Source organism: Idiotropiscis lumnitzeri, chromosome 9 (genome assembly GCF_059441095.1).
Source record: "Idiotropiscis lumnitzeri isolate Australia: NSW breed Sydney's pygmy pipehorse chromosome 9, RoL_Ilum_1.0, whole genome shotgun sequence".
NCBI classification, from domain to species: domain Eukaryota; kingdom Metazoa; phylum Chordata; class Actinopteri; order Syngnathiformes; family Syngnathidae; genus Idiotropiscis; species Idiotropiscis lumnitzeri.
Window position 1 is genome coordinate 22908774 of NC_142399.1, and position 22711 is coordinate 22931484.

General features: G+C 49.8%; 1 protein-coding gene across 1 annotated transcript in view; it reads left to right on the plus strand.

Moving 5' to 3' along the window:
• piezo1 (piezo type mechanosensitive ion channel component 1 (Er blood group)) overlaps positions 1–22711 on the plus strand; it is a 304639-nt gene that overhangs the window by 276000 nt on the left and 5928 nt on the right. The window contains exons 50-53 of the mRNA XM_088304108.1: positions 9829–9951; positions 10061–10140; positions 21359–21548; positions 22425–22566. Coding sequence (XP_088160234.1) covers positions 9829–9951; positions 10061–10140; positions 21359–21548; positions 22425–22566 — 535 coding nt within the window. The remainder of the gene's footprint in view (positions 1–9828; positions 9952–10060; positions 10141–21358; positions 21549–22424; positions 22567–22711) is intronic.

A 22711-nucleotide genomic window follows, 5' to 3' on the forward strand; every position in this document is an offset into this window, starting at 1 on the left:
GGCGATCGGGGAACGAAGTGTGACATGAGCCAGTACCACGTGAGGTGACGAGATAATCCGGCGTCGAGCTCCTGGCGTGGCTGGTCTTTATGCTGCGTGCTGATTGCCGGCAACGAGCTGCAGGTGCGCCGGAGCCGACGCCCACTTTCTCCGGAGGAGGGCCTGGCTGGACGGATTGCGAACCTGCAAACAATCCGAGACTGCCACGCCCTCCTCCCCGACCCGAACCGTCACAGTACCCCCCCCTAACGGACGCCTCCTGGCGTCCTACCCGGCTTGTCCGGGTGGAGCGCGTAAAATTCCCTGATGGGGGCGTCGTTCAGGAAGAGCTTACGCGAGATCCAGGAGCGCTCTTCCGGACCGTAGCCCTCCCAGTCGACGAGGTACTGGTACCCCCTGCCCCGACGCCGTACATCCAGGACCTTAGCGACCGTATACGCCGGGTGGTCGTCTATCATCAGAGGGGGTGGGGGGGCTAAAGTCGGAGGGCTCAGGGGGCTAGAGGATACCGGTTTGAGGAGGGAGACATGGAAGGTAGGGTGAATTTTAAGGGAGTCGGGAAGCTTAAGTCGGACGGAGCACGGGTTGATGATCTTCTCTATGGGAAACGGACCGATGAAACGAGGAGCCAGCTTACGTGATTCGACTTGGAGGGGGAGGTCGCGTGAGGAGAGCCACACCATCTGACCAGGCAGGTAGTCCGGGGCTGGGGATCGGTGACGATTGGCCAGTCGCTTGGTCCTCTGGGCCGTCCGGGTGAGTGCGGCCTTCACCTCGGCCCAGACCCCTCGGATCCGGCGGAGGTGCTCCTCGACGGACGGGATGGCCACGGTATGCTCCTGATCTTTGAACAGAGGCGGTTGGTATCCAAAACAAGCCATAAAGGGAGACATACCTGTGGCCGTGGTGGAGAGGGAGTTGTGGGCGTACTCGAGCCAGGGTAGCGCGTCGCTTCAGGAGTCCGGGTTGCGGGCCACCACGCATCGGAGGGCGGCTTCCAGGTCTTGGTTCGCCCGTTCCGTCTGGCCGTTGGATTGGGGGTGGTAGCCCGAAGAGAGACTGGCGGTGGCCCCGACTGCCTTGCAGAATTCCTGCCAAACTTGAGAGGCGAATTGGGGGCCCCGGTCGGACACGATGTCCTCTGGGATGCCGTGGGGTCGGAAAATGTGTTGTGTGATGAGTTTGGCTGTTTCCAGTGCGGTGGGCAGCTTGGGCAGGGGGACGTAATGGACGCACTTGGAAAAGCGGTCGATCAGGGTGAGGATGACGGTGTGTCCGTTTGAAGGAGGGAGGCCAGTGACGAAGTCCAGAGCGACGTGGGACCAGGGACGGCTCGGGATGGGCAGGGGCTGGAGGAGGCCGGCCGGGACCGCGTGGGAGGCCTTCCCGCGGGCGCAGACGGAGCAGGCCCGCACGAACTCCCGGGTGTCCTTCGCCATCCGGGGCCACCAGAAGCGCTGCTGGAGGAAACGAAGCGTGCGTGCCACGCCCGGGTGGCAAGTGAGTGAGGATGAGTGGCCCCATTGAAGTACCTGGGACCGCGCTGCGTCGGGAACGAACAGGCGGTCGGAAGGGACTGGGCGCGGGTCGGGTTGCTGCTCCTGAGCGTCACGGACGACCTGCTCGATGTCCCAGGTGGCCGCTCCCAGTAGGCAGGAGGAGGGAAGAATGGGCTCCGGAGCGTCAGGGCTGGCGGGGGGCGAGAACTGACGTGAGAGGGCGTCCGCCTTACCGTTGTTTGAGCCGGGTCGGAAGGAGAGGGTGAAGTTGAAACGGCTCAAAAACAGGTTCCAGCGCGCCTGGCGGGGGTTCAGCCTCTTGGCGGACTGCAGGTAGGCCAAGTTCTTGTGGTCTGTCCAGACCACGAAGGGGGTCGAGGTGCCTTCGAGCCAGTGCCGCCACTCCTGGAGAGCCCATACCACCGCGAGGAGTTCCCGGTTGCCCACATCGTAGTTTCTCTCAGCGGGGGACAGGCGCCTGGAGAAAAATGCGCATGGGTGGATTACCTGGGTACCGGGATCCCGCTGAGAGAGGACGGCCCCCGCCCCGGTGTCGGAGGCGTCCACCTCCACGATGAACTGGAGCGAGGGGTCTGGGTGCCGGAGTACTGGGGCGCTGGTGAAGGCCCCCTTTAGGCGGGTGAAGGCCTGGGAAGCCGCCTGGGTCCACTGGAACGTGGTGGCTGTGGAGGTAAGCGCGGTGAGTGGACTGGCGACCTTACTATAGTCCCGGATGAAGCGGCGGTAGAAGTTCGCAAATCCAAGGAAGCGTTGGAGCTCCTTCCGGGTGGTGGGCTGGGGCCACTCCGCTACGGCCTGGATTTTGGCCGGGTCGGGACGAAGTTGCCCCCGGGCGATGATGTAACCCAGGAAGGGTACGGACGAGACGTGGAACTCGCACTTTTCGGGTTTCACATAGAGGCGATTTTCCAGGAGGCGCTGGAGGACCAGTCGGACATGTCGGCGGTGATCTGAGAGAGAACGGGAGAATATGAGAATGTCGTCAAGATATATGAATACGAACCGGTTGAGCATGTCGCGGAAGATATCCGTCATTAGGGCCTGGAAGACGGCGGGGGCGTTGGTAAGGCCGAAGGGCATCACCAGGTATTCGAAGTGTCCCAATGGTGTGTTGAACGCCGTCTTCCACTCGTCCCCCTCCCTGATGCGGACCAGGTGGTATGCGTTTCGTAAGTCCAGTTTGGAGAAGACCTGGGCCTCACACAGAGGTTCGAACGAGGGGTCGATGAGGGGAAGCGAGGACTTGTTCTTCACCGTAATCTGGTTTAAGGGTTTGAAATCGATGCAGGGGCAGAGCGAGGCGTCCTTCTTTTTAACGAAGAAAAACCCCGCGCCCAGGGGGGAAGACGAGGGACGAATGAGCCCGGCCGCGAGCAACTCGCGGATGTATGTTTCCATGGACTCTTTCTCTGGCCTGGAGATATTGTATAGGCGGGTGTTGGGCAGGGGGGCCCCCGGGAGGAGGTCGATGGCGCAGTCGTAGGGCCGATGGGGGGGGAGGGTGCGGGCGAGGTCCTTACTGAAGACCTGCGCCAGGTCGTGGTACTCCGGGGGGACGGTGGAGACGTCAGGCGGAGGGGGGGCGGGTGGAGTAGAGGAAGGGGCCGGATCCGCTGAGCGCAGGCAGTGGGAGTGGCAGAATTCACTCCATCCGGTCAACACGCACTTCCTCCAATCGATGGCGGGGTTGTGGGTCTGGAGCCAGGGGAACCCTAAGGGACCTGGGGGGAGTGAATCAGGAACAGCCTGATGGACTCCCGGTGGTTACCAGAGACTATGAGGGTCAGGGGAGTGGTCTGTTGGGAGACCCGGGCGATGAGGTGCCCGTCCAGCGCGACCACCCGCCGGGGGGATGGAATGGGCTCCACGGTGATGCCGAGCTGGCGGGCTAGGGTCAGGTCCAAAAAGCTGCCGTCGGCCCCCGAGTCGACCAGCGCGGTGACCGAGAGGGGGGTGTGTTGACCCAGCAGCCGGGCGGAGATAGACATCCGGGAGGAAGAGCCAGAGGCGGATACCAGCAGGCTCGGCGTTGGGCTCTCCGTCAACGACGAGCCTGCTCTTTTGGTTTGCTGGGGCAATGGGCCAGGAAGTGGCCGGGGAGGCCGCAGTACAGGCAGAGCTGGTGGGACCGGCGGCGCTGGCGCTCCAGGGGGTCCAGGGTGGTCCTCCCCACCTGCATGGGTTCCTCCGCGCAGGTCGGGGGCTGGACTGGCGACGGCGAGCGGACCTCGGTGCGGGGGATCGCTGCGCGGACGGCGACTCTGGATGGGCGTCGGTACCGATCGACCTGCCGGTCCCGAAGCCGGTGGTCCACCTTGATGGCCAGGGCGATTAACTCCTCGAGGGTCGTTGTCTCGTCGCGGACGGCCAGCTCGTCCTTGAGGGCGTCGGTCAGCCCGTTTAGAAACACCTCGCGGAGAGCCGGCTCGTTCCAGCGGCTCTCGTGGGCCAGGATGCGGAATTCAACGGAGAAGTCGGCAGCGGAACGGGAACCTTGTCGGAGGGAAAGGAGTCGGCGGGACGCCTCGCGCCCTTGCACCGGGTGGTCGAAGACGCGGCGTAGTTCCTGGCTGAATTCCGCGTAGGTGGACATCACCGGCGACGCCGCCTCCCATAGTGCGGTCGCCCATTTGGCGGCGCGGCCGCGGAGCAAGTTGATCGTGTAAGCGATCTTGGCTCGCTCGGTAGCGTAGCTGTGGGGCTGAAGGTCGAAGACCAGGGAAGTGCTGAGCAGAAACTGGCTACACGAGCCCAAGTCCCCGGAGTAGGGTTCGGGGGTAGGAACGTGGGGCTCCCGCCCGCCCGCGTAAGGCAGCGCGGCGGACGGAGGAGCCGGGGTCGCGTCCCTGGGGAGGTTGGGGGGGGGGGGGGGCGAGCGAACCCACCTGGTTCGAGAGGTGCGTGAGCTGGCGATGGATGGCCTGGAGGGGGCCCGGAAACTCCTGCAGCATCCGCTCGTGGCGCTCGAGCACGCTGCCCTGGTGGGCGAGCGCATCTCCCAGGGGGTCCGAGGTCGCGGGGTCCATTGACTTGGCCGGATTATACTGTCGTGGTTCGTCGAACCGTGTGTGAGGGAAGGAGGACCCAAAAGCGACAGGTGAGTTTGAGACAGGGTTTATTGCGGAAGAAGGCTGGGCGGCAAGCCCGGAGGGAACCACCACCAGGCGGGCGTCGGCGCGGCGAACGCCGGGAGGAGTCGACGTGCAGGCGTCGGAGTGGCAGTCACCGGAAGGCACGGATGGGTGCGCGTCGGAGCGGAGGGCGCCGGGAAGCGCGGGCGAGGGTGCGTCGGAAGGGGATGCGCCGGGAGGCGAAGTCGAGCTGGCGGAGTAGCGGGAGGCACGGCGGAGCGGAGAGCGCTGGCGGGATGCGTGCCGGGCAGGATCTCGGAGGCGGTGGCGGGCTGAGCGGGTCCGGACGGGTTCAGGTCGGCTAGACGGGGAAACAGAGAGAGCAGGGGTCAGGCAGGCACGAGAGCACGAGGAGTCGGGCGATCGGGGAGCGAAGCGTGATATGAGCCAGTACCACGTGAGGTGACGAGATAATCCGGCGTCGAGCTCCTGGCGTGGCTGGTCTTTATGCTGCGTGCTGATTGCCGGCAACGAGCTGCAGGTGCGCCGGAGCCGACGCCCACTTTCTCCGGAGGAGGGCCTGGCTGGACGGATCGCGAACCTGCAAACAATCCGAGACTGCCACGCCCTCCTCCCCGACCCGAACCGTCACAGGATGTGCTTTTTATGGAGGAAGGTCACGCATTGCAGCTAATAAAATTGCTCACCTTTCTGCAAAATTTGCCATTTTGAAACCAAAATTGGTGACCTATGTGAATGGACGGGACATGTTGGCATAGCCTAGGCGCGGAATGGGCTGGCATTTATGTGGCAAAATGCAGGGATGGCAAATGCTATGAGAATCAATGAGTCAACCCTAATGCTATATAAATTCACATCAGAGTGGCCACGGGTACAAGGGCTTTTGTGCGGGACTCAGTAAGCATGGAGCGCAGCAGACATTCAGCTTGCGACGCCAAGCTATGGACGAGAGGGTTATACGGGAGTGGATTTTCACTCCTGTCCCAACCCAATTCCACAGAAAAAAAATCCTGTACTGTCCCATCCCAGATCCATAGTGAAAAAAATTATAATTCTGCAATGGCCCCCATTCCGTCCTGCTGCCATTCAAAAGAACTTCCACTCCCCGACTGCTCCCATTTAAGAGGTCATCTATTCAAAAAAAAAAAAAAAAAGACCAAAAAAAAGTTTGTCGCCCCCTATTCCAGATGTGGCTGCAGAAAGAAATTACAGAGGGCCATTAAATTTTGTGAGGGGGAAACACACTTCTTCAACCTAAATTTGATGTGCTTTTGTATTTTATTGTAGTTTTATTACCTTTATCATACTAAATTTGTCCCCAGACAGGCTTTGTTCCAGGATTTTAAAGTATCATCCATTTTCTTCCGCTTATCCGAGGTCGGATCATGGGCCAGCAGCATAAGCAGGAAAGCCCAGACTTCCCTATCCCCAGCCACATTGACCAGCTACTCCGGGGGATCCCGGGGCGTTCCCAAGCCAGCTGGGCGACATAGTCTCTACACCGTATCCCGAGTTGTCATAGGGGCTTCCACCCAGTGGGACAGACCTGGAACACTTCATCCTGCATCCTGACAAGATGAAGAAGAACCACCTCATCTGGCTCCTCTCAATGCGGAAAAGCAGCGGCTCGACTTTGAGCCTCTCCAGGATGACTGAGTTTCTCACCTTATCACTAAGGGAGAGAGCCCGGTCACCCTGCACAGGAAACTCATTTCGGTCGCTTGCAAGCAGGACCTTGTTCTTTCAGTCACCACCCGCAGCTCGTGACCTTAGGTGAGGGTAGGAATGTAGATCGACCGGTAAATCTTCACAACAGCCCAACACAGAGTTTGCATAACTGGAGAGACTGCGCGAATCCGCCTATCGATCTCCCGCTCTATCCTCCCCTCACTCATGAATAAGACCCCAAAGTACTTAAACTCCTCCACTTGGTGTAGAATGTCATCCCTGACCGAGAGAGAGCACACCACATGGTGTCCGAATTGAAGATGCTCAATTTCATCGCGACCTATTCACACTCGCCTGCAAACCGCTCCAGTGAAAGTTGAATATCACAGCTTGAAGAAGCCAACATCACAACATAATTTGCAAAAAGCAGTGATGCAATACTGAGATCACCAAACCAGAACCCACAACACCTTGTGTCCCCCCGCAGGCAGGACAAACACAAGTAGTTTCCTTCATACAGGTTTAATGAAGCCATCGAATCTCCATCGAACCGTGAAAACTGTACACAAATAATACAATTTGAACCAGTTACATTAATAAGAACATATATGCATGGCTACACAACTAACTAACATTTTCACATTGTGAAATCAATATCCATTAAAAAAAAAATCCTTGTTGGCTGCTGTCCTAAAAGAGGGAATTGAAGGGTTGTATTTTGCGAGGTGATCTTTTGTCCTCCTTGTCTCTGTTCTTAAATAATAAATATGTTGACTGAAGTGACCTTAAGGTCAAACCAGTTGAACGTCCTTCCACGTCTGGGCAGAGCAAAAAATCCAGGAATTATATTACCGGAAACAGAAGGCAAGTGTGTGTCCTCCAAAACAATGTGAGACTATGTACATAATTAAATGCAAATACTCATTTGTAAATGACTAAACTGCTGATTTTAACTATACATGTAATTGATTATTATGGCTAGCAATGAAACAAATCAATGAACTCTATGCACAATTATGGATACATTTACACCTCAGCTACAAATTCTATCCATATAAGTTCTGAACAGAAATGTTGAGAAAGGGCAACCATGGGGGTGTCCAACCCTCACTGGAAACGAATCTGACTTACTGCCGGCAACGTGAGTGTGATCCTCCTAAAGTTGGAACACACCCCACTGTCCTCCGCTTAAAAAGGAGAACCACCATCCCGGTCCACGAATCCAGAGGCACTGTCCTCAATGTCTATGCAATTTTGCAACGGCGTTTCAACAAGGAAACGCCCATAACATGCAGAGCCTTTAGGAACTCTGCGCGGATTTCATCCAGCCATAGGGCCTTGCCACAGAGGACCTCTTTAACCACCTCGCTGACCACAACCGTAGAGATAGGAAAGCCTGCCTCGGAGACCCCAGTTTCTGCTTCCTCATGGGAAGGCATGTCAGTGGAATTGAGGAGGTCTTCAAAGTATTCTTTCAACCAATTCACGATGTCCCGTGCTGAGGTCCGCAGCATATCACATATCAGCTATCACCACTTTATAGTTGACAGTGCAATGCTTGCCCCTCCTGAGACGCCGGATGGTGGACCACAATTTCATGGAAGCCGTCCAGAAGTCATTCTCCAAGGCCTCGCGGAACTCCTCTTGCGCCGAGTTTTTGCCTCAATGACCACAAAGGCTCCATTCTGGTTGACCAGTCAGTACCCATAAACTGCCTCCGGAGTCCCACATGCCAAAAAGGCCCAATAGGATTCTTTGTTCAGCTTGACAGCAACCCTCAATGCTGATGTTCACCAACAGGTTCGGGGGTTGCCAACTCGACAGGCACTGACTAGTCAGGCATGGCAACAATGCAGCTACGCAACATGGTCCACTCAAACTCAATGCCCAACGACTCAACGCTTCTCCCGGGATGTGGGTAAAGTTCTGCCCGAGGTGGGAATTGAAGGTCTATTTGACAGGGAATTCTGCTAGATGTTTCCAGCAAACCCTCACAATACGTTTGGGTCTGCAGGGCCGGACCGGCATCTTCCCCCACCATCGGAGCCAACACACCACCAGGTGGTGATTAGTTGACATCTCGTCCCCTCTCTTCACCGAAGTATCCAAAACAAGTGGCTGCAAATCCGACAATATAACTACAAAGGTGATTATTGAACTATGGCCCAGGGTGTCCTGGTGCCAAGTGCACATCTGGACGCCGTTATGTTTGAACAAAGTGTTTGTTATGGACAATGCATGATGAGCACATAAGTCAAGTAACAAAGGAAGGGCTATTCTTCCCAATCTCACCCCTCCCAATCACACCCCTCAAGGTCTCACTGTCATTGCCCACGTGAGCATACATAGGTGCATGTTAATCTCCACTTCTGTCATTGCAATAGTTACTGATAGTCTATTGTACATGATTCAGGCCCTCTGCTACTATCCCGCCAGCATGACTGCGTAAACAAATGCGTGCAAGGATCAATCATGTGATGCCTCCTTTATAATGGGAACTTCCTCTCCATCGGGATTGGCTGAAAAGTACCATAGTATCTCGTGCGAGTGTGTGATTGGTCCGCAGATACAATTTGATTGACTGACGAATAAACAAATGACAGAATAATGTGGAATTCAACGCCTTTAGATAGGCCCCCTCAAGCCATGTTCGTGTACTGCAGCAGCAAGTGAATGACAGAAATTTCAACAAAATGAAATTATATACTCTCTTTAGCCACAGCACTGCACAGAATCACCTGTGGGTTAGTCAACTCATGGCAATTGCCTGAATTTTTTATTTTTTTATTCTGGTAGGCCCTTGACATCCGTAATCCCCTTGGCTCAGGGCCAGGTCAGCCCGCTGATAAAGGCGGGCCTGTCTGCCTGGCATTTCTTGGGGATTCACAAAAGGATTTGCAATAAATGATTGTATGCATGCATTGTATCCTTTTGAAAAAGTGCATACCAACATATGGTGAACAGCTGAACGATGAAATGAATACTGTGTCATAAAATTACCTTTACTTAGGGCCAATTAAATGCTGAGATATGACTGTGTTGTACGGTGTCACACAAATAGGACATCCCTGCATGCATGAATATACATTGCATTGTTTAATTATGGTTAAGTTCATTTCTTGTGCAGTGGTAAAGAATATTTAGGTTGAAACATCAAAAAATCTTAATTCATGTGGCATTCAAGGGTACACATGGTAGTTATGTTTGATCATAATTGTGATTAAGAAGGGACCTAGAAAAGTTGGCCCCGTGGACCAAAAACATTTGAGAACAAGTTTCTGCAGCTGATTTGTTTTTATTCTGTGTGGGTGTTTTCATGATTGTCGGAGATACTGCAGTATGTGTAGTGCATCAATTAGTACTACTGAGCGTATCATTGCCTTTTTTTTCGTTATCAAAGGCAAAAATACACCATACCTTGGACATAACTTAATAAATAGGACAGGATATATTGAATATGTTTAAGCTTTAGTTTTTTAAATTGTAATTACCTTTCTTAGACTTTCCCTTTTTTCCACTGATTAATCTTTGAATTTTCCCCCTAACAGGGACCTAGGAAAAGGAGGGACAGTGGAGCACACGTTTGACAAACATTCAATTGACCTGGAACCTGGAAACCCTGTGAGGGCCGATCTAGCTTCTCTTCTGCTGGGCAATCGCACTAAGCTAGTGTAGGTTTGCGTAGAAAAATCATATATGTTTGTGAGTCTATCAATGTTCGTTTTAATACAGCTGCAATTTACTCAACATTGTAAAAAATTGTATTTGTCTTGTTTCTAGGCATGTTCCACATATGTTTCCAAATTACATCAGGGCCCCGAATGGAGCAGAGGCCAAACCAGCCAGTCAACTATATAAAGGTCACAAAAAAATAAATACATTTCAATTCTAGAATAACAAATCAATATGTCACATGTTGATACAGTTTCTACTGGTGGTTGAGGGGGCACATCGTCAAGTGGGATGTCGGTGCTCTCTATGTGACGAAAACAAAATGTGGTGTTACGTCAAAACACTGTAACTCATGACTGTTTCATTTCCATATACTGGAGGTCATCATCATATCTTATCGCTCCATACTGATAGCCATTGACGAGCGGTGTTATTTGCTAGCTTAAGGTCATTGTCTGTGCACGGGCTGCTCAGGCGACAATCCTGGAGAATGTGGGCCATCATTTGGTTGGGGTTTCCGCACGGGCAGTCAGCGCTGTTCTTGAGGCCCCACTTGACTAGGTTATCCCCAGTCTTGCCAACCTTGGCTCGTGCGCGGTTGAGCGTGGCCCAGTGACGTCTTGGGAGGTCTTTTCCCGCAGACAGGCTCTCGCAGATGTCGGGTAGAGCCTCGTTTGGGTTGTCGCTATCGGTACGTCTCCAGGTTCTGAGTCGGAAGCTTGGGGCTGTCGTCGCGCCGAGTCCGTCGATAGTGACGAAGCTCTTCCTAGACACGAGGCGCCTCTGCTCCTCCTGGTGTCCATGTAGTGGATGGCGTGGATCTTTTTGCTGCCTATCCCTCTCTGCCTTTGAGATTGCAAGGCGGCGGATGTTGGGCGGTGCGATGCCAGTCAATCTATAGAGTGCTGGTAAGGGCGTGGCTCTCAGGCTGCCCGTGACGACTCGGCAGGCCTTGTTGAGCTCTACGTCGACCTTTGCGGCATGCACAGAGCGGGCCCATACTGCTGCGCAGTACTCTGCAGTCGAGTAGCATAGTGCCATCGCTGTCGAGCGGAGAGTGTCCGGGTCAGTACCCCAGGTCGAATTGGCCAGTGTCCCGAGCAGGTTGTTTCGCGTCGAAACCTTCTTGCGAAGCTTCGCCACGTGCTCTTTGAACGAGAGGGTACGGTCGAGCGTAACGCCAAGATACACCGGGTTAGGTGTTTTCTTGAGCGTAACGCCCTCCCATTGGATGTACATCTCCCTCTTGGCGTCTTTGTTCCTGAGGTGGAAAAAACAGGTCTGGGTCTTGCCTGGGTTTGGGTTTAAGAACCAAGCCCTGTAGTAGGCTGTTAGTGATTTGAGGGCATCCGACAGTCGTTTCTCTATGGTGGCGAAGTCGTTTGCCTGCGTAGCCAAGCAAAGATCATCGGCATAGATGAAACGGCGGATGTTGTGGAACGTCGGTTGGTCATTGGTGTAGACGTTGAAGAGTAACGGAGCAAGGACAGAACCCTGGGGGAGACCGTTCTTTTGGTCTCTCCAACGACTACGTTTCCCGTCCATTTCGACGAAAAAGCGACGGTTTGAAAGCAGGGAGCGGATGATGTTGACGACACATGTATTTTTAACCATTTGGGTCAGCTTGTAAAGTAAGGCCCTATGGTTTACTGTGTCGTACGCTGCAGTGAGGTCGACAAACACTGCCCCTGTTATGTTGCCACGCTCGAAGCCGTCTTCGACATATTGTGTCAGGTTGAGCACCTGTCCACAACATGAGCGGCCAGCGCGGAAGCCACTCTGGTCCGCGGTGAGATGTTCTTCTACCGTGGGGCTGATACGGCCAAGGAGAAGGCGCTCATACACTTTATATAGAACGCAAAGGAGGGAAATGGGTCTATAGCTTGTCGGAAGCTTTGGGTCCTTTTCAGGCTTCAGCAATGCGACAACTTTGGCTTTCCTCCATATTTTGGGTAGTTGGTAATTGGCGACACAGCAGTTGAACAGCGACAGGAGCCAGCTTCTTGCTTTAACTCCGAAGTGCCTTATCATTTCCGGAGAGATTCCGTCTAGGCCTGAAGCTTTACCTGGTTTAGCGGTGAGAAGGGCTTCAGAGAGTTCGACTGGAGTGAAGGGAAGTAATATTTCGTCTGAGATGTTATTTATACGGTTAATTTCTTCCCTCATCTTCTTGCCGAACCCTCTTTCTCTGGTCAAAGGCTTGCCATTCATGACAAGCTGTGCTGCTACTTGGTTTGGTGTAACAGCAGGGGGGCTCTGTTGGGGCTGTTTTTCAGAGTTCAGCTTTCGGATGAGCTTCCAAGCCTCCTTACTGTTGTGGGTCATATCTATTGATGACACAGTTTCCCGCCACCGTGACTTTCTTGCCTCGCTAAGCGAGGCGAGCAGCTGGTCGCTCAGGTCTACAGTGTCGGCAGCAAACGGATCTGCACTGTATGCATCAATATAGCGTTCATACAGAGTCTTGCTTTGGTCATCAAGTCCAGGAATATAGTTCTTCCGACAACCTCTGGGGATGTTCTTTAGTCCCGTCTTCCAGACAAGAGATTGAAACTCTTCATAGCATTCTGGAATCGGTTCTATTCCACCTATAAGGGGCTCAAGGTCGGTTTGGAAGCTGTCCCAATCAGCTCGACGGTAGTTGAACCGTACCATTGGCTTGGTTTCAACTGGTCGCACTGTCGGTACAACCGATACAATGATAGGTCGGTGTTGTGACCGAGGTATAGGTTCAGATACAAGTTTGGTGAAGTTTTGACGGTAGCGAGTGGGGACAAGCACAAGATCCGGGTTGTATCCCTTTCTCCAGCGCGCGCTGCGGAAGGAGGGTGGATCCTTTGCACTGTATATGATGGAGAGATGATTGGCCAAAGCCCACTCCTCCACTGCTTCTCCGTCGGGGTCATTCGCCTCGTACCCCCAAACAGTATTATGACTGTTAAAGTCTCCGACGACTAGGTGGACTTTGTCGGATATGGCACAGTTCGGCGGCCATTTAAAGGGGGTAGGGGGTGGCTTGTACACGGAAGTGATGGTCATGATCTTCAGTTGTACTTCTAGTACTTCAACTCCATCCGCAGTGAAATCGAAGAAGTTTTCTACGAGCGAGGGATCACGCACATAGACTGCACTTCCGTGTACTCTGCTGGGATGGTGGATGACAAGGTGCATTCCGGGAATACGATAGGGCACGGATGTTTGGTGCGTTTCCTGGAGGCATATGACGTCTGCCTGGCATTCTCCAAGTATTTGGGCTTTGGCAGGTGACAGACCTTCTGTATTGAAGGTTAAAACCTTAAGCTTTGTCATTTTCCAGAGGTCGAGGGTTTATCCTTTTACCGCCTCTGGGGTGCCGTTGTGTGGGCGTTGTGTAGCAATTGGTCGCCTAAGCTTAACAGGGAGCACCTCGAGAAGGTTTGCTACTTGCTCCCCTACTGTAGGTAGAACCCAGAAATTCAGATCCCCATCAAATATCGCCACCCTCAATCTCTCTGTTACAGCCTCTCTTTCATCAGTTTATGACAGGCATTTCCAGCGCCAGTCTTAGAGGGCAACTCTCCGGCCTGTTTTAGATGTGTGCCTCCTGCAATACACATGATTCCAATGATCAACTTATCAGCCAGCTGAGAATAAGCCAGAATCGATCCAGATCATTTGTGTCAAGTGTGGATACCTCTAAAACTTGTGAGACAGCGGCCCTTGAGGACAGAGTTCAGACACCCCTGTTTTATCATATACTGCTGTTATCCTTGAAATGTTGTTCCTCTACAATACAATACAATACAACTTTATTTATACAGCACATTTCACCACAGCTGGAACTGTCACAAAGGGCTTTCCATGTGGTGTAATAACAAGTAAGAACCGCCAAAAATAGCAGGTTACATGCTGGTCCTGCTACAGACAGTTATAGCACACATTGACCTGATACTCCTAAAGTCCACCCCGTGACAGCATTATTTTTAATCCTCCAGTCCAGTCTATTTTTTGACAGTTTTGCTTTGGGGTTTTTAAAAATGATTCAATTGAATTGTATAAATTATGACAGTTTTAAAGATGCCGGACGTCTTGAGTCTTAATTAACTTTTTTTTTCTTTTTTTTTACTGAAACTGATTGAATCAAGGGTCACTGATGGTGTAGTGGCCTGAGTTGTGTGCGGGCAGCGTGGGTTCAGTTCCCACTCAGTGATGGTGTCTATGTCTGCCCTGTGACTGGCTAGCGACCAGTTCAGGGTATAGTGCGACTTTCGCCCATAGTCAGCTGGGATAGGCTCCAGCACCCTCCCGCCACCCTGTACAGGATAAGCGCTGTGGAAAATGACATGAAATGATTGAATCAATTAATCAGTCAGTCAATTAGGAGGCCTACAAATTAAACAATACAGGCATCAGATAAATCTCCACATTTACCAAGATTATCTGGCAACCAATTTAGGATGTATTCTGCCTACTGCCCGAAGACAACTGGGATATGCTGCTGCACGGCCGCGACACTCGAGAGAATAAGCGGCTTGGATAATGGATAGTTAAGCATTTCCTTCATGTAGCAGTCAATTTTCTTTTTGTCTGACCACAGATAATGCATGCACACAATGCACTTGGTGTTCAAGTGCGTCTATCCATTCACTTCCAAGGTCAGGTTGCAGGGGCAGCAGCTTGAGCAGGGAAGCCCAGACTTCTCTCTCCGCAGCAACTTCGTCCAGCTCTTCCTGCAGGATCCCGAGATGTTCCCAAGCCAGCTGTCCAGCATGTCCTGGGACGTCCTCTGGGCCTCCTCCTGGTGGGACATGCCCAGAACACCTAACCAGGGAGATGTCCAGGTGGCATCTTGACAAGATGCCCGAGCCACCTCAACTGGCTCCTCTCAATGCGTAGGAGCAGCGGCTCAACTCTGAGGACCTCCCAGATGAATTCTCACCTTATCTCTATGGGAAAGCTCCAACACCTTGCGGAAGAACCCTTAGCCTCCAGCTCAGCTCCCTCTTCACCACAACGGACAGATACAGAGTCCGCATCACTGCAGACACTTCCAGGACAAAAACCACATTGCTCTTCCTGAATCTGAGATTCAACTTCCTGATGGACCCTCCTCTCCAGCACTCCTGAATAAACCTTACCAGGGAGGCTGAGGAGTGTGATCCGCTATAGTTGGAACACCGGCGAGTGTGTGTCCCCCCTTCCTAAAAAGGGGAACCACCACCCCTGTCTGACAATCAACCCCAGAGATAGGAAAGCCCGCCTCAGAGACCCCAGAGAGGAAATTATTCTCCATTACCTCGCCAAACTCCTCCCACGCCCGAGTTTTTGCCTCTGTGACCACCAAGGCTGCATTCCACTTGGCCAGCCGGGACCCATTAACTGCCTCTTGAGTCACAGGACCCCTTCCCTAGCTCGACGGCATCCAACAACAGGTTCGAGGGTTACCGACAGACACCGACCACCTTATGGACACAGCTCCGGTCGGCCGCCGCAACAATGGAACATGGTCCACTCAATGTCTGCCACCTCACCCGGGACGTAGGTGAAGTTCTGCCGGAGGTGGGAGTTGAAACTCTTCCTGACAGGTTATTCAGACAGACGTTCCCAGCAAACCCTCACAATACGTTATGGGTCTGCCAGGTCGTACTGGGATTATTCTGATCAGTTGTCAGCTGCGACAATCTCTTCTACTGAGTGTCTTAAACATGTGGCCACAAATCCAATTATACAACTTCAAAGTCGATGATCGGAACTACAGGCCAGGGTGTCCTGGTGCCAAGTGCACATATGGACACTCTTATGTTTTAACCTGGTGTTCATTCTGGACAATCCGTGACAAGCACAGAGGTCCAGTAACAGAACACTGTTCGGGTTCTGATCAGGGAGGCCATTCCTCCCAATCACGGCCCTCCAGGTCTCACTGTCATTGTCCACGTGAGCATTGAAGTCACCTAAAAAAATTATGGAGTCCCCAGTAGGAGCTGTCTCCAGCACTCCCTCTAAGGACTCCAAAAATGGTGGGTACTGTGAACTTGGTGCATAATGGGGGGGAGCAATAGTATGCCCATATCTGGTTTGCGTCTCTCACCGTGGGCAACTACAGAGTGGAAAAGAGTCCAACCCCTCTTGAGAGGACTGTTACCAAAAGATAAAGATAAAGATGTCCTTTATTAGTCCCATAATGGGGAAATTTGCAGTGTTACAGCAGCAAAGATATAGATCACACAGAGGCGGCGGTGGAATGTAGCCGTTAATGTATAACATTAGCAGCAGACATTCAGAAAAAGCAAACCTATGCGAAAATACACAGTATATATGTAGATACACAAATCCCCATGTATATACACGCTTACATCCCACAACATATGCAAGTGCAAGGAAACACTCCTAATGTCTGTCCATGGTACAGAGGGGAAATAAATAAATATGCTGCAATGATAAAAAATACTGCAATGATAAAAATACTGCAATGATAAAAAAGTACTGCAATGATAAGAATACTGCAATGGTAAACAAATTACAGCATTGGTCAATATAAGTACACCATTGGATAAAAGTACAGTAGTAGTGTGTGTTGCATCCTAGGACAGCACAATTGCACTAATGACTGCACGTTTGTAGACTGGACCCAATGTTCTTGTTAAACAGTCTGACAGCAGCCGGCAGGAAGGAGCGGCAAAATCTCTCCTTCGCACAGCGAGGGTGTTACAGTCTATCACTGAAGGAGCATCAGAGTGCTGTAAGAGTGTCATTGAGTGTGGGCTGGGTTGTCCAGCATTGATGACAGTTTCGCTGTTATGCTCCTGCCCCCCACTGAGTCCACAGAGTCCAGGGAGGACCCCAGGACAGAGCTGGCCCTCTTCACAAGAACCCGAGCTGTGTGTGGAGGCGAGTTTTACTATATCTAGTCGGAATTTCTCTTCCTCGCACACCAGCTCAGGCTTTCTCCGTGTCAGAGAGATGACATTCCGTGTCCCTTGACCCCACCTCTGTATCTGGGGATTGGCCCACCAAGGCCTTTTGCTGCCGCCCAGATCTCTCAGCACCCAAACCCTTTGGCCCCTCCCATATGTGATGAGCTCATAGGAAGATCTGACCACAGATAATGCATGCACACAATGCACTTAGTGTTCAAATAAATTGTGAAATAGTGTGTGCATCAATACAATCATAGAAAACAACAATAGATGATTGAAATTTGAGTGAGTAATGTCATTAGTGGCTATTCATAAAAATAAATCTAGGTAGTGATTATTTGACACATTTTGCTCTTTGAAGAATATAAACTGGTCGCCACATATTTTCTGTACATGACCTTGAGTGAAAAAGGTTTGGATGCCACTGATCTGAAGGAACTATGTGAGAATCCCAACAAATATAAATGTTAGTTATTTAGGGGGTGCGGATGGGATTTTGGAAGTGGGAGGACAGGTGACAAGCATATAAAAATAAAACAATTTTCTGTTTTGTTTGGTTTGGTTTGGTTTTGCAAAACTAAAAAGTTATTGGAGAGTTCCTATTTGAAATCATGGTTAAAAAATATCCCCAGCTCAGCAAATCTAGTTCCTGGAAACTAAATGAAATGCCAATGGCCCTCCAAAAATTCATGTCAGTTTGCAAGCAATGTTTTATTTTTAGATTTATGTATTAACAGTGATATGAAGAACAACAAATAAATGTGGCCCACTGGTTAGCATGGCGGCCTCATAGTACAGAGGTACAGGGTTCGATTCTGGCTCCGGCCTTCCAGTGTGGAGATTGCATGTTCTCCCCATACCTGCATGGGTTGTCTCCGGGTACTCCGGTTTCCACCCACATTCCAAAAACATGCATGGTAGGTTAATCGTACGCACCATAATTGTCCCTAGGTGTAATGGTGAGCGCAAACGAGGTTGGTTGTTTTTCTTTGTGTGCCCTGCTATTGGCTGTCATGAATACTTGCTAAAGTGTCATGTCATGTCATGTCATTATCCACACCGCTTATCCTGTACAGGGTCGCGGGAGGGTGCTGGAGCCTATCCCAGCTGACTACGGGCGAAAGGCGCACTACACCCTGAACTGGTCGCCAGCCAGTCACAGGGAAGACATAGACACCGTCACTGAGTGGGGACTGAACCCACGCTGCCCGCACACAACTTGGGCGAGTGTACCACTACACCATCAGTGACCTTACTTGCCAAAATGAAAAATCCATTCACCTACGCTGAGATGATTAAAGACTCCATGCTAACAGCTCTCCATGAGGTGCTACCTTATCACCAAATTAGAAATCAGGTTGTAGCATCGATCAAATCCAGACTGTTGTCAGATACCACAGCTACCAGATGAAGAAAAGTTTTAGCCACAGATACAATACAATACAATGCAATTTTATTTATATAGCGCATTTCGCAACAGCTGGAGCTGTAACAAAGCGCTTTCCATATGCCGGCATATAGATTAGCAGGTAATTAGAACACAAATCAAAACAAATAAACACATTTACAATTGATTCCAGAAGAATAGCAGAACAGTGACAGTCTCATGTCGAGTCGAAAGCTAAAGAATAAAAATGTGTCCTCAAACAGGTTTTAAAAACTGACAACTTGCCTAACATTCATATGGAAGCTCATTCCATAGGGAAGTGCCGGCAACAAAAAAGGCACAGGTACAGATTTATTAGTACCGCTTCTCGATAACCTGAGAGCGACTACGGGGCTATTATTTCACTGGCAGTGGACGAATCTATGAACAACTATGACACCACTGTACTTTCCATGTTGTTTTTTATGGTGACTGCTTTCGAGAGGAGATCCTGAGCTTGTTACCACTTGAAGTTCATACAACCAAGGTAGTTAAGTCTGAAAAGATTGACGTTTTTTTAAAGACAATGGACAACCTCGTCCCAGTTAACGTGCTGGTTCTTGACTGTGCTTCCTTGATGACGGTTATAATAAATGCTCTTGCCTCGACCGTGGTACTAAGAATGAGATATATTCATTGCATCATACACCGCAGTGTTCTATGTATGTGCCCAACTCAGGGGTGAGGGGAAAACGAGGACTCTCTGATGTCCCTGCTAGGTTTAATAACCTGAGCATTTTCTGAACACAGATAATAAATAGAAGGTAGACAAGAGTTAATCTTTTTCTCTCGAGAGGAGAACGAACGGAGGTGTGTCCAGTTAAGCTCCAAATTCGCTCTGAGGTACATTCTGCCGAGCCCTCTATTTTATTGGGTAAATCCCATGGTACACAATGTTTTCTGTGCTAAGGAATTAAGGGGAGGAACTACAGTAAATGTAAAACATTTCAGACATGATAGGAAAAACAGACAATAGTGGCAGTCGTAAACTGATAGTAAATGCAGGCATAACTTTTAGTGCTCCAGCACAAAAGCATCAGTCCATTTGTTTAGCAAGTGTGACTCGGAAAACTTTGTTTGCTGGTGCTGCTGATCCAGTGTCCTCCCGCAGTCCGCTTCTCTGACAGGCATCTTCTTCTCCTACACATGGTTCAAACACAGGTCACACTGAGGAACTTTTGTGATACTAAAAGAGTAAATATGGGGAAACATATACAATTCCAACAACAGTCCCTTATCAATTTTATCAGATCATCTTCCAAACACAGACTGTTTTGTAAAGCATTTGTTTATGTGTCAGCTAAGCACAGTGACCTACTATTACACAATGACATGATGTGGCTTAGGAAGATGAATGCTCCCAAGGGACTGAATTACGGGAAGAGATTGCATTCATGCAAAAAGTTCCATATATTCCGTACATTTCATATCCAGTATCAATGTCAGGTTTGATCACCTACTGAATACAGGCAAAATGAATGAAAGGAAGACAAGAGTTTATCTTTTACTTGCAAGGAGAACGAACGGAGGTATGCTCAGTTACATCTCCAACTTCGTTCTGAGGCACACTCCGCCGAGCGCTCTAGTTTATTGGGGAATCCCGAAGTAAACAATGCTTTCTTCTCTAAGGAATCAAGGGAGGGATTATGTAATCATGGCAGTCATGATTGTCAACACAGAGCAAATGGCCGCAGTAGACTGATAGGAGCCACCAGAGTGACTTTTCTGGTCCCGGCATGAAAGTCCATTGTTTCAGAGGTGTCTCGGTCACACCTCCTTTGATGTTGCAGCTGTTGATCCAGTCTTCAGACATCCGCTTCTCCTGAAGTCTTCTCATCCATATGGTTCAAACTTCGATCACACTGTGGAACAATTCCTTTGCAATACTAATAGAGTAAAATATGGGATAGTTTATATATTCAACTTAACAATCAACAACAGAATACTTGATTTTCCACTCTTCGAGACGTTATCAAGTCATCATCCAGTGCCACAGTAACTCGAGAAATGTCAGATTTTTTTGCACAAACTGAAGGACAACTTTTCAGATATCATGATTTTGACAAGTCCAGGGAGTGGCTTCATTGAACGCATTCAAATGTACAGTAGATAATTCCACAAAAGCCCAAGACTTTCTCACTCTTCTGTAGGTGTGCTGATCAGTGAAAATACCCGAATACAAAAAAACATTTTGGGGTTAACAATGTTCTGTTCTGCCTACACCAGTGAGTGTGGCTTCTCTCAAATGAATTCCATTACAATAAGTGTTCCTTCCTCTTTGACAAATAAGCAAAAAGTTTTTAAATAAACATTTTTTCAACTATATTGATGATTTATTATTATAGCATTCTGATGAAACAATTGTTGACAGATTTTTTAAAAAATGGTTAAAGAGGTCTTCACTATATGGTTAGCTCCAATATACCACTTATTTGTTGGAACTGTATTAAAGGGGGGCGGCACGGTGGACGACTGGTTAGCACGATGGCCTCACAGTACAGAGGTCGTGGGTTCGATTCCGGCTCCGCCTTCCTGTGTGGAGCTTGCATGTTCTCTCGGTGCCCGTGTGGGTTTTCTTCGGTACTCCGGTTTTCTCCCACATTCCAAAAACATGCATGGCAGGTTGATTGAACTCTAAATTGCCCCAAAGGTATGAGTGTGAGCGTGGATGGTTGTGCATCTATGTGTGCCCTGCGATTGGCTGGCAACCAGTTCAGAGTGTACACCGCCTACTGCCCGAAGACAACTGGAATAGGCTCCAGCAACCCGGCCACCCTCGTGAGGAGAAGCAGTACAGATAATAGATGGATGGATGTTTTAAAGAGACATTCGCTGTATCTCCTAAATTCTGATCAGGAAACCACAACTGACTCCTCAATGTATTTGAGTCTCTTCGTGCGCGCGCACCCACACACACACACACACGCACACACACGCAAGCACGCACTAGCTTACATGCACACAAAACTGCGGGTAATTGTGATTCAACACAACTGTGCCCCACAACTTAAATTTTAGAATTACGTAAATACAATTAGAGCCAAAAGACAAGTCTATTTTAACAGAGTTGTTTGTTTATTTTAGGAAATGAAGAAAGCTACCAGAATATCACACTGTCCCTGATGAGCGACAATTCACTGAACTCCAGTGGGAAACAGGAATGGTGGGACATTGCCATTGGAGGCTGTGCCCCTTCCTCCTGTGGGGTTCTGACTATGATCATATTCAATGACAAAGTCAGTCCTCCAAGTCTTGGCTTTCTGGCAGGATATGGGTGAGGAAAGCTTATCTTAAACAGTGTGTACATGGGAATAATTATATAATGCACATGATCATGTTAACAAGATGTCTTTCCAGTGGAGAAAATAATTGCTTCACCTCTGCTGAATTTGTATGTTTGCACTCTTGCAGAGAACTTCGAAGTCTCACATTTTCGAGCAACCTTTTTTAAATTTAATAGAGAGAATATCAGTGAAAAAAAAGATTTAAAAGAAGTACTCGCATACATACACACACACACACGCACACGCACGCACACCTACATGTTGCGTGTACTCAGGTCAAATGTCCCTGCAATGAATAAAAACAAACACCCCCACACGCACACACACGCACACAAACAGACAATAAAAGTTTAAAATATTGGGCATCTTGTAGATTGAAATTTGTTGTTCATCACCGATTAAGACATAAATAAGTACTCAGCACTGTGGCTGAGTGATTAGCGCGTCCGCCTAGTAGGCACGCCCACGGCCCTTGTGAGGATAAGTAGTTTGGATAATGGATGTTTGTCAGACCGTTCTTTGTATTAACAAGACTGTATTTATCTTTTGTATTCATTGCATTAAGGGAAATGTATAAGCGTAAACTTTAGATCAGGGGTCTCCAAGTCGGATCCTCGTGGGGCCCTATCCAGCTTGTTTGATATGTTGTCCTGTTCCAACACACCTGTTTCAAATGATCAGCTCATCAACCAGCTTGGCTCGAGTCTGATATCCTGATCATTTGAATCAGGTGTAACTTATAAACAGGCTGGATAGGGACTCAGGAGAACTGTACTATGAGACCCCTGCTCCAATATTTGATATTGGAAAGAACATTCATCTTGGTTGTTTTTATTTCTTTCCTCCCTTCTATGCTTTCATTCTAGGATCATGGGTTTGTATGTGTCTGTGGTCTTGGTCATTGGAAAGTTTGTACGAAGCTTCTTCAGCGAGATCTCTCACTCCATCATGTTTGAAGAGCTTCCCTGTGTGGACCGTATACTGAAGCTATGTATGGACATATTCCTGGTGAGTATTTTTGGATTACTGTGGCTTGCAAATAAATAAATAAATAAATATACAATACAATACAACTTTATTAATATAGCGCATTTCACAACAGCTGGAGTTGTAACAAAACGCTTTCCATATGGTGTAATATAAATTAGTGGGA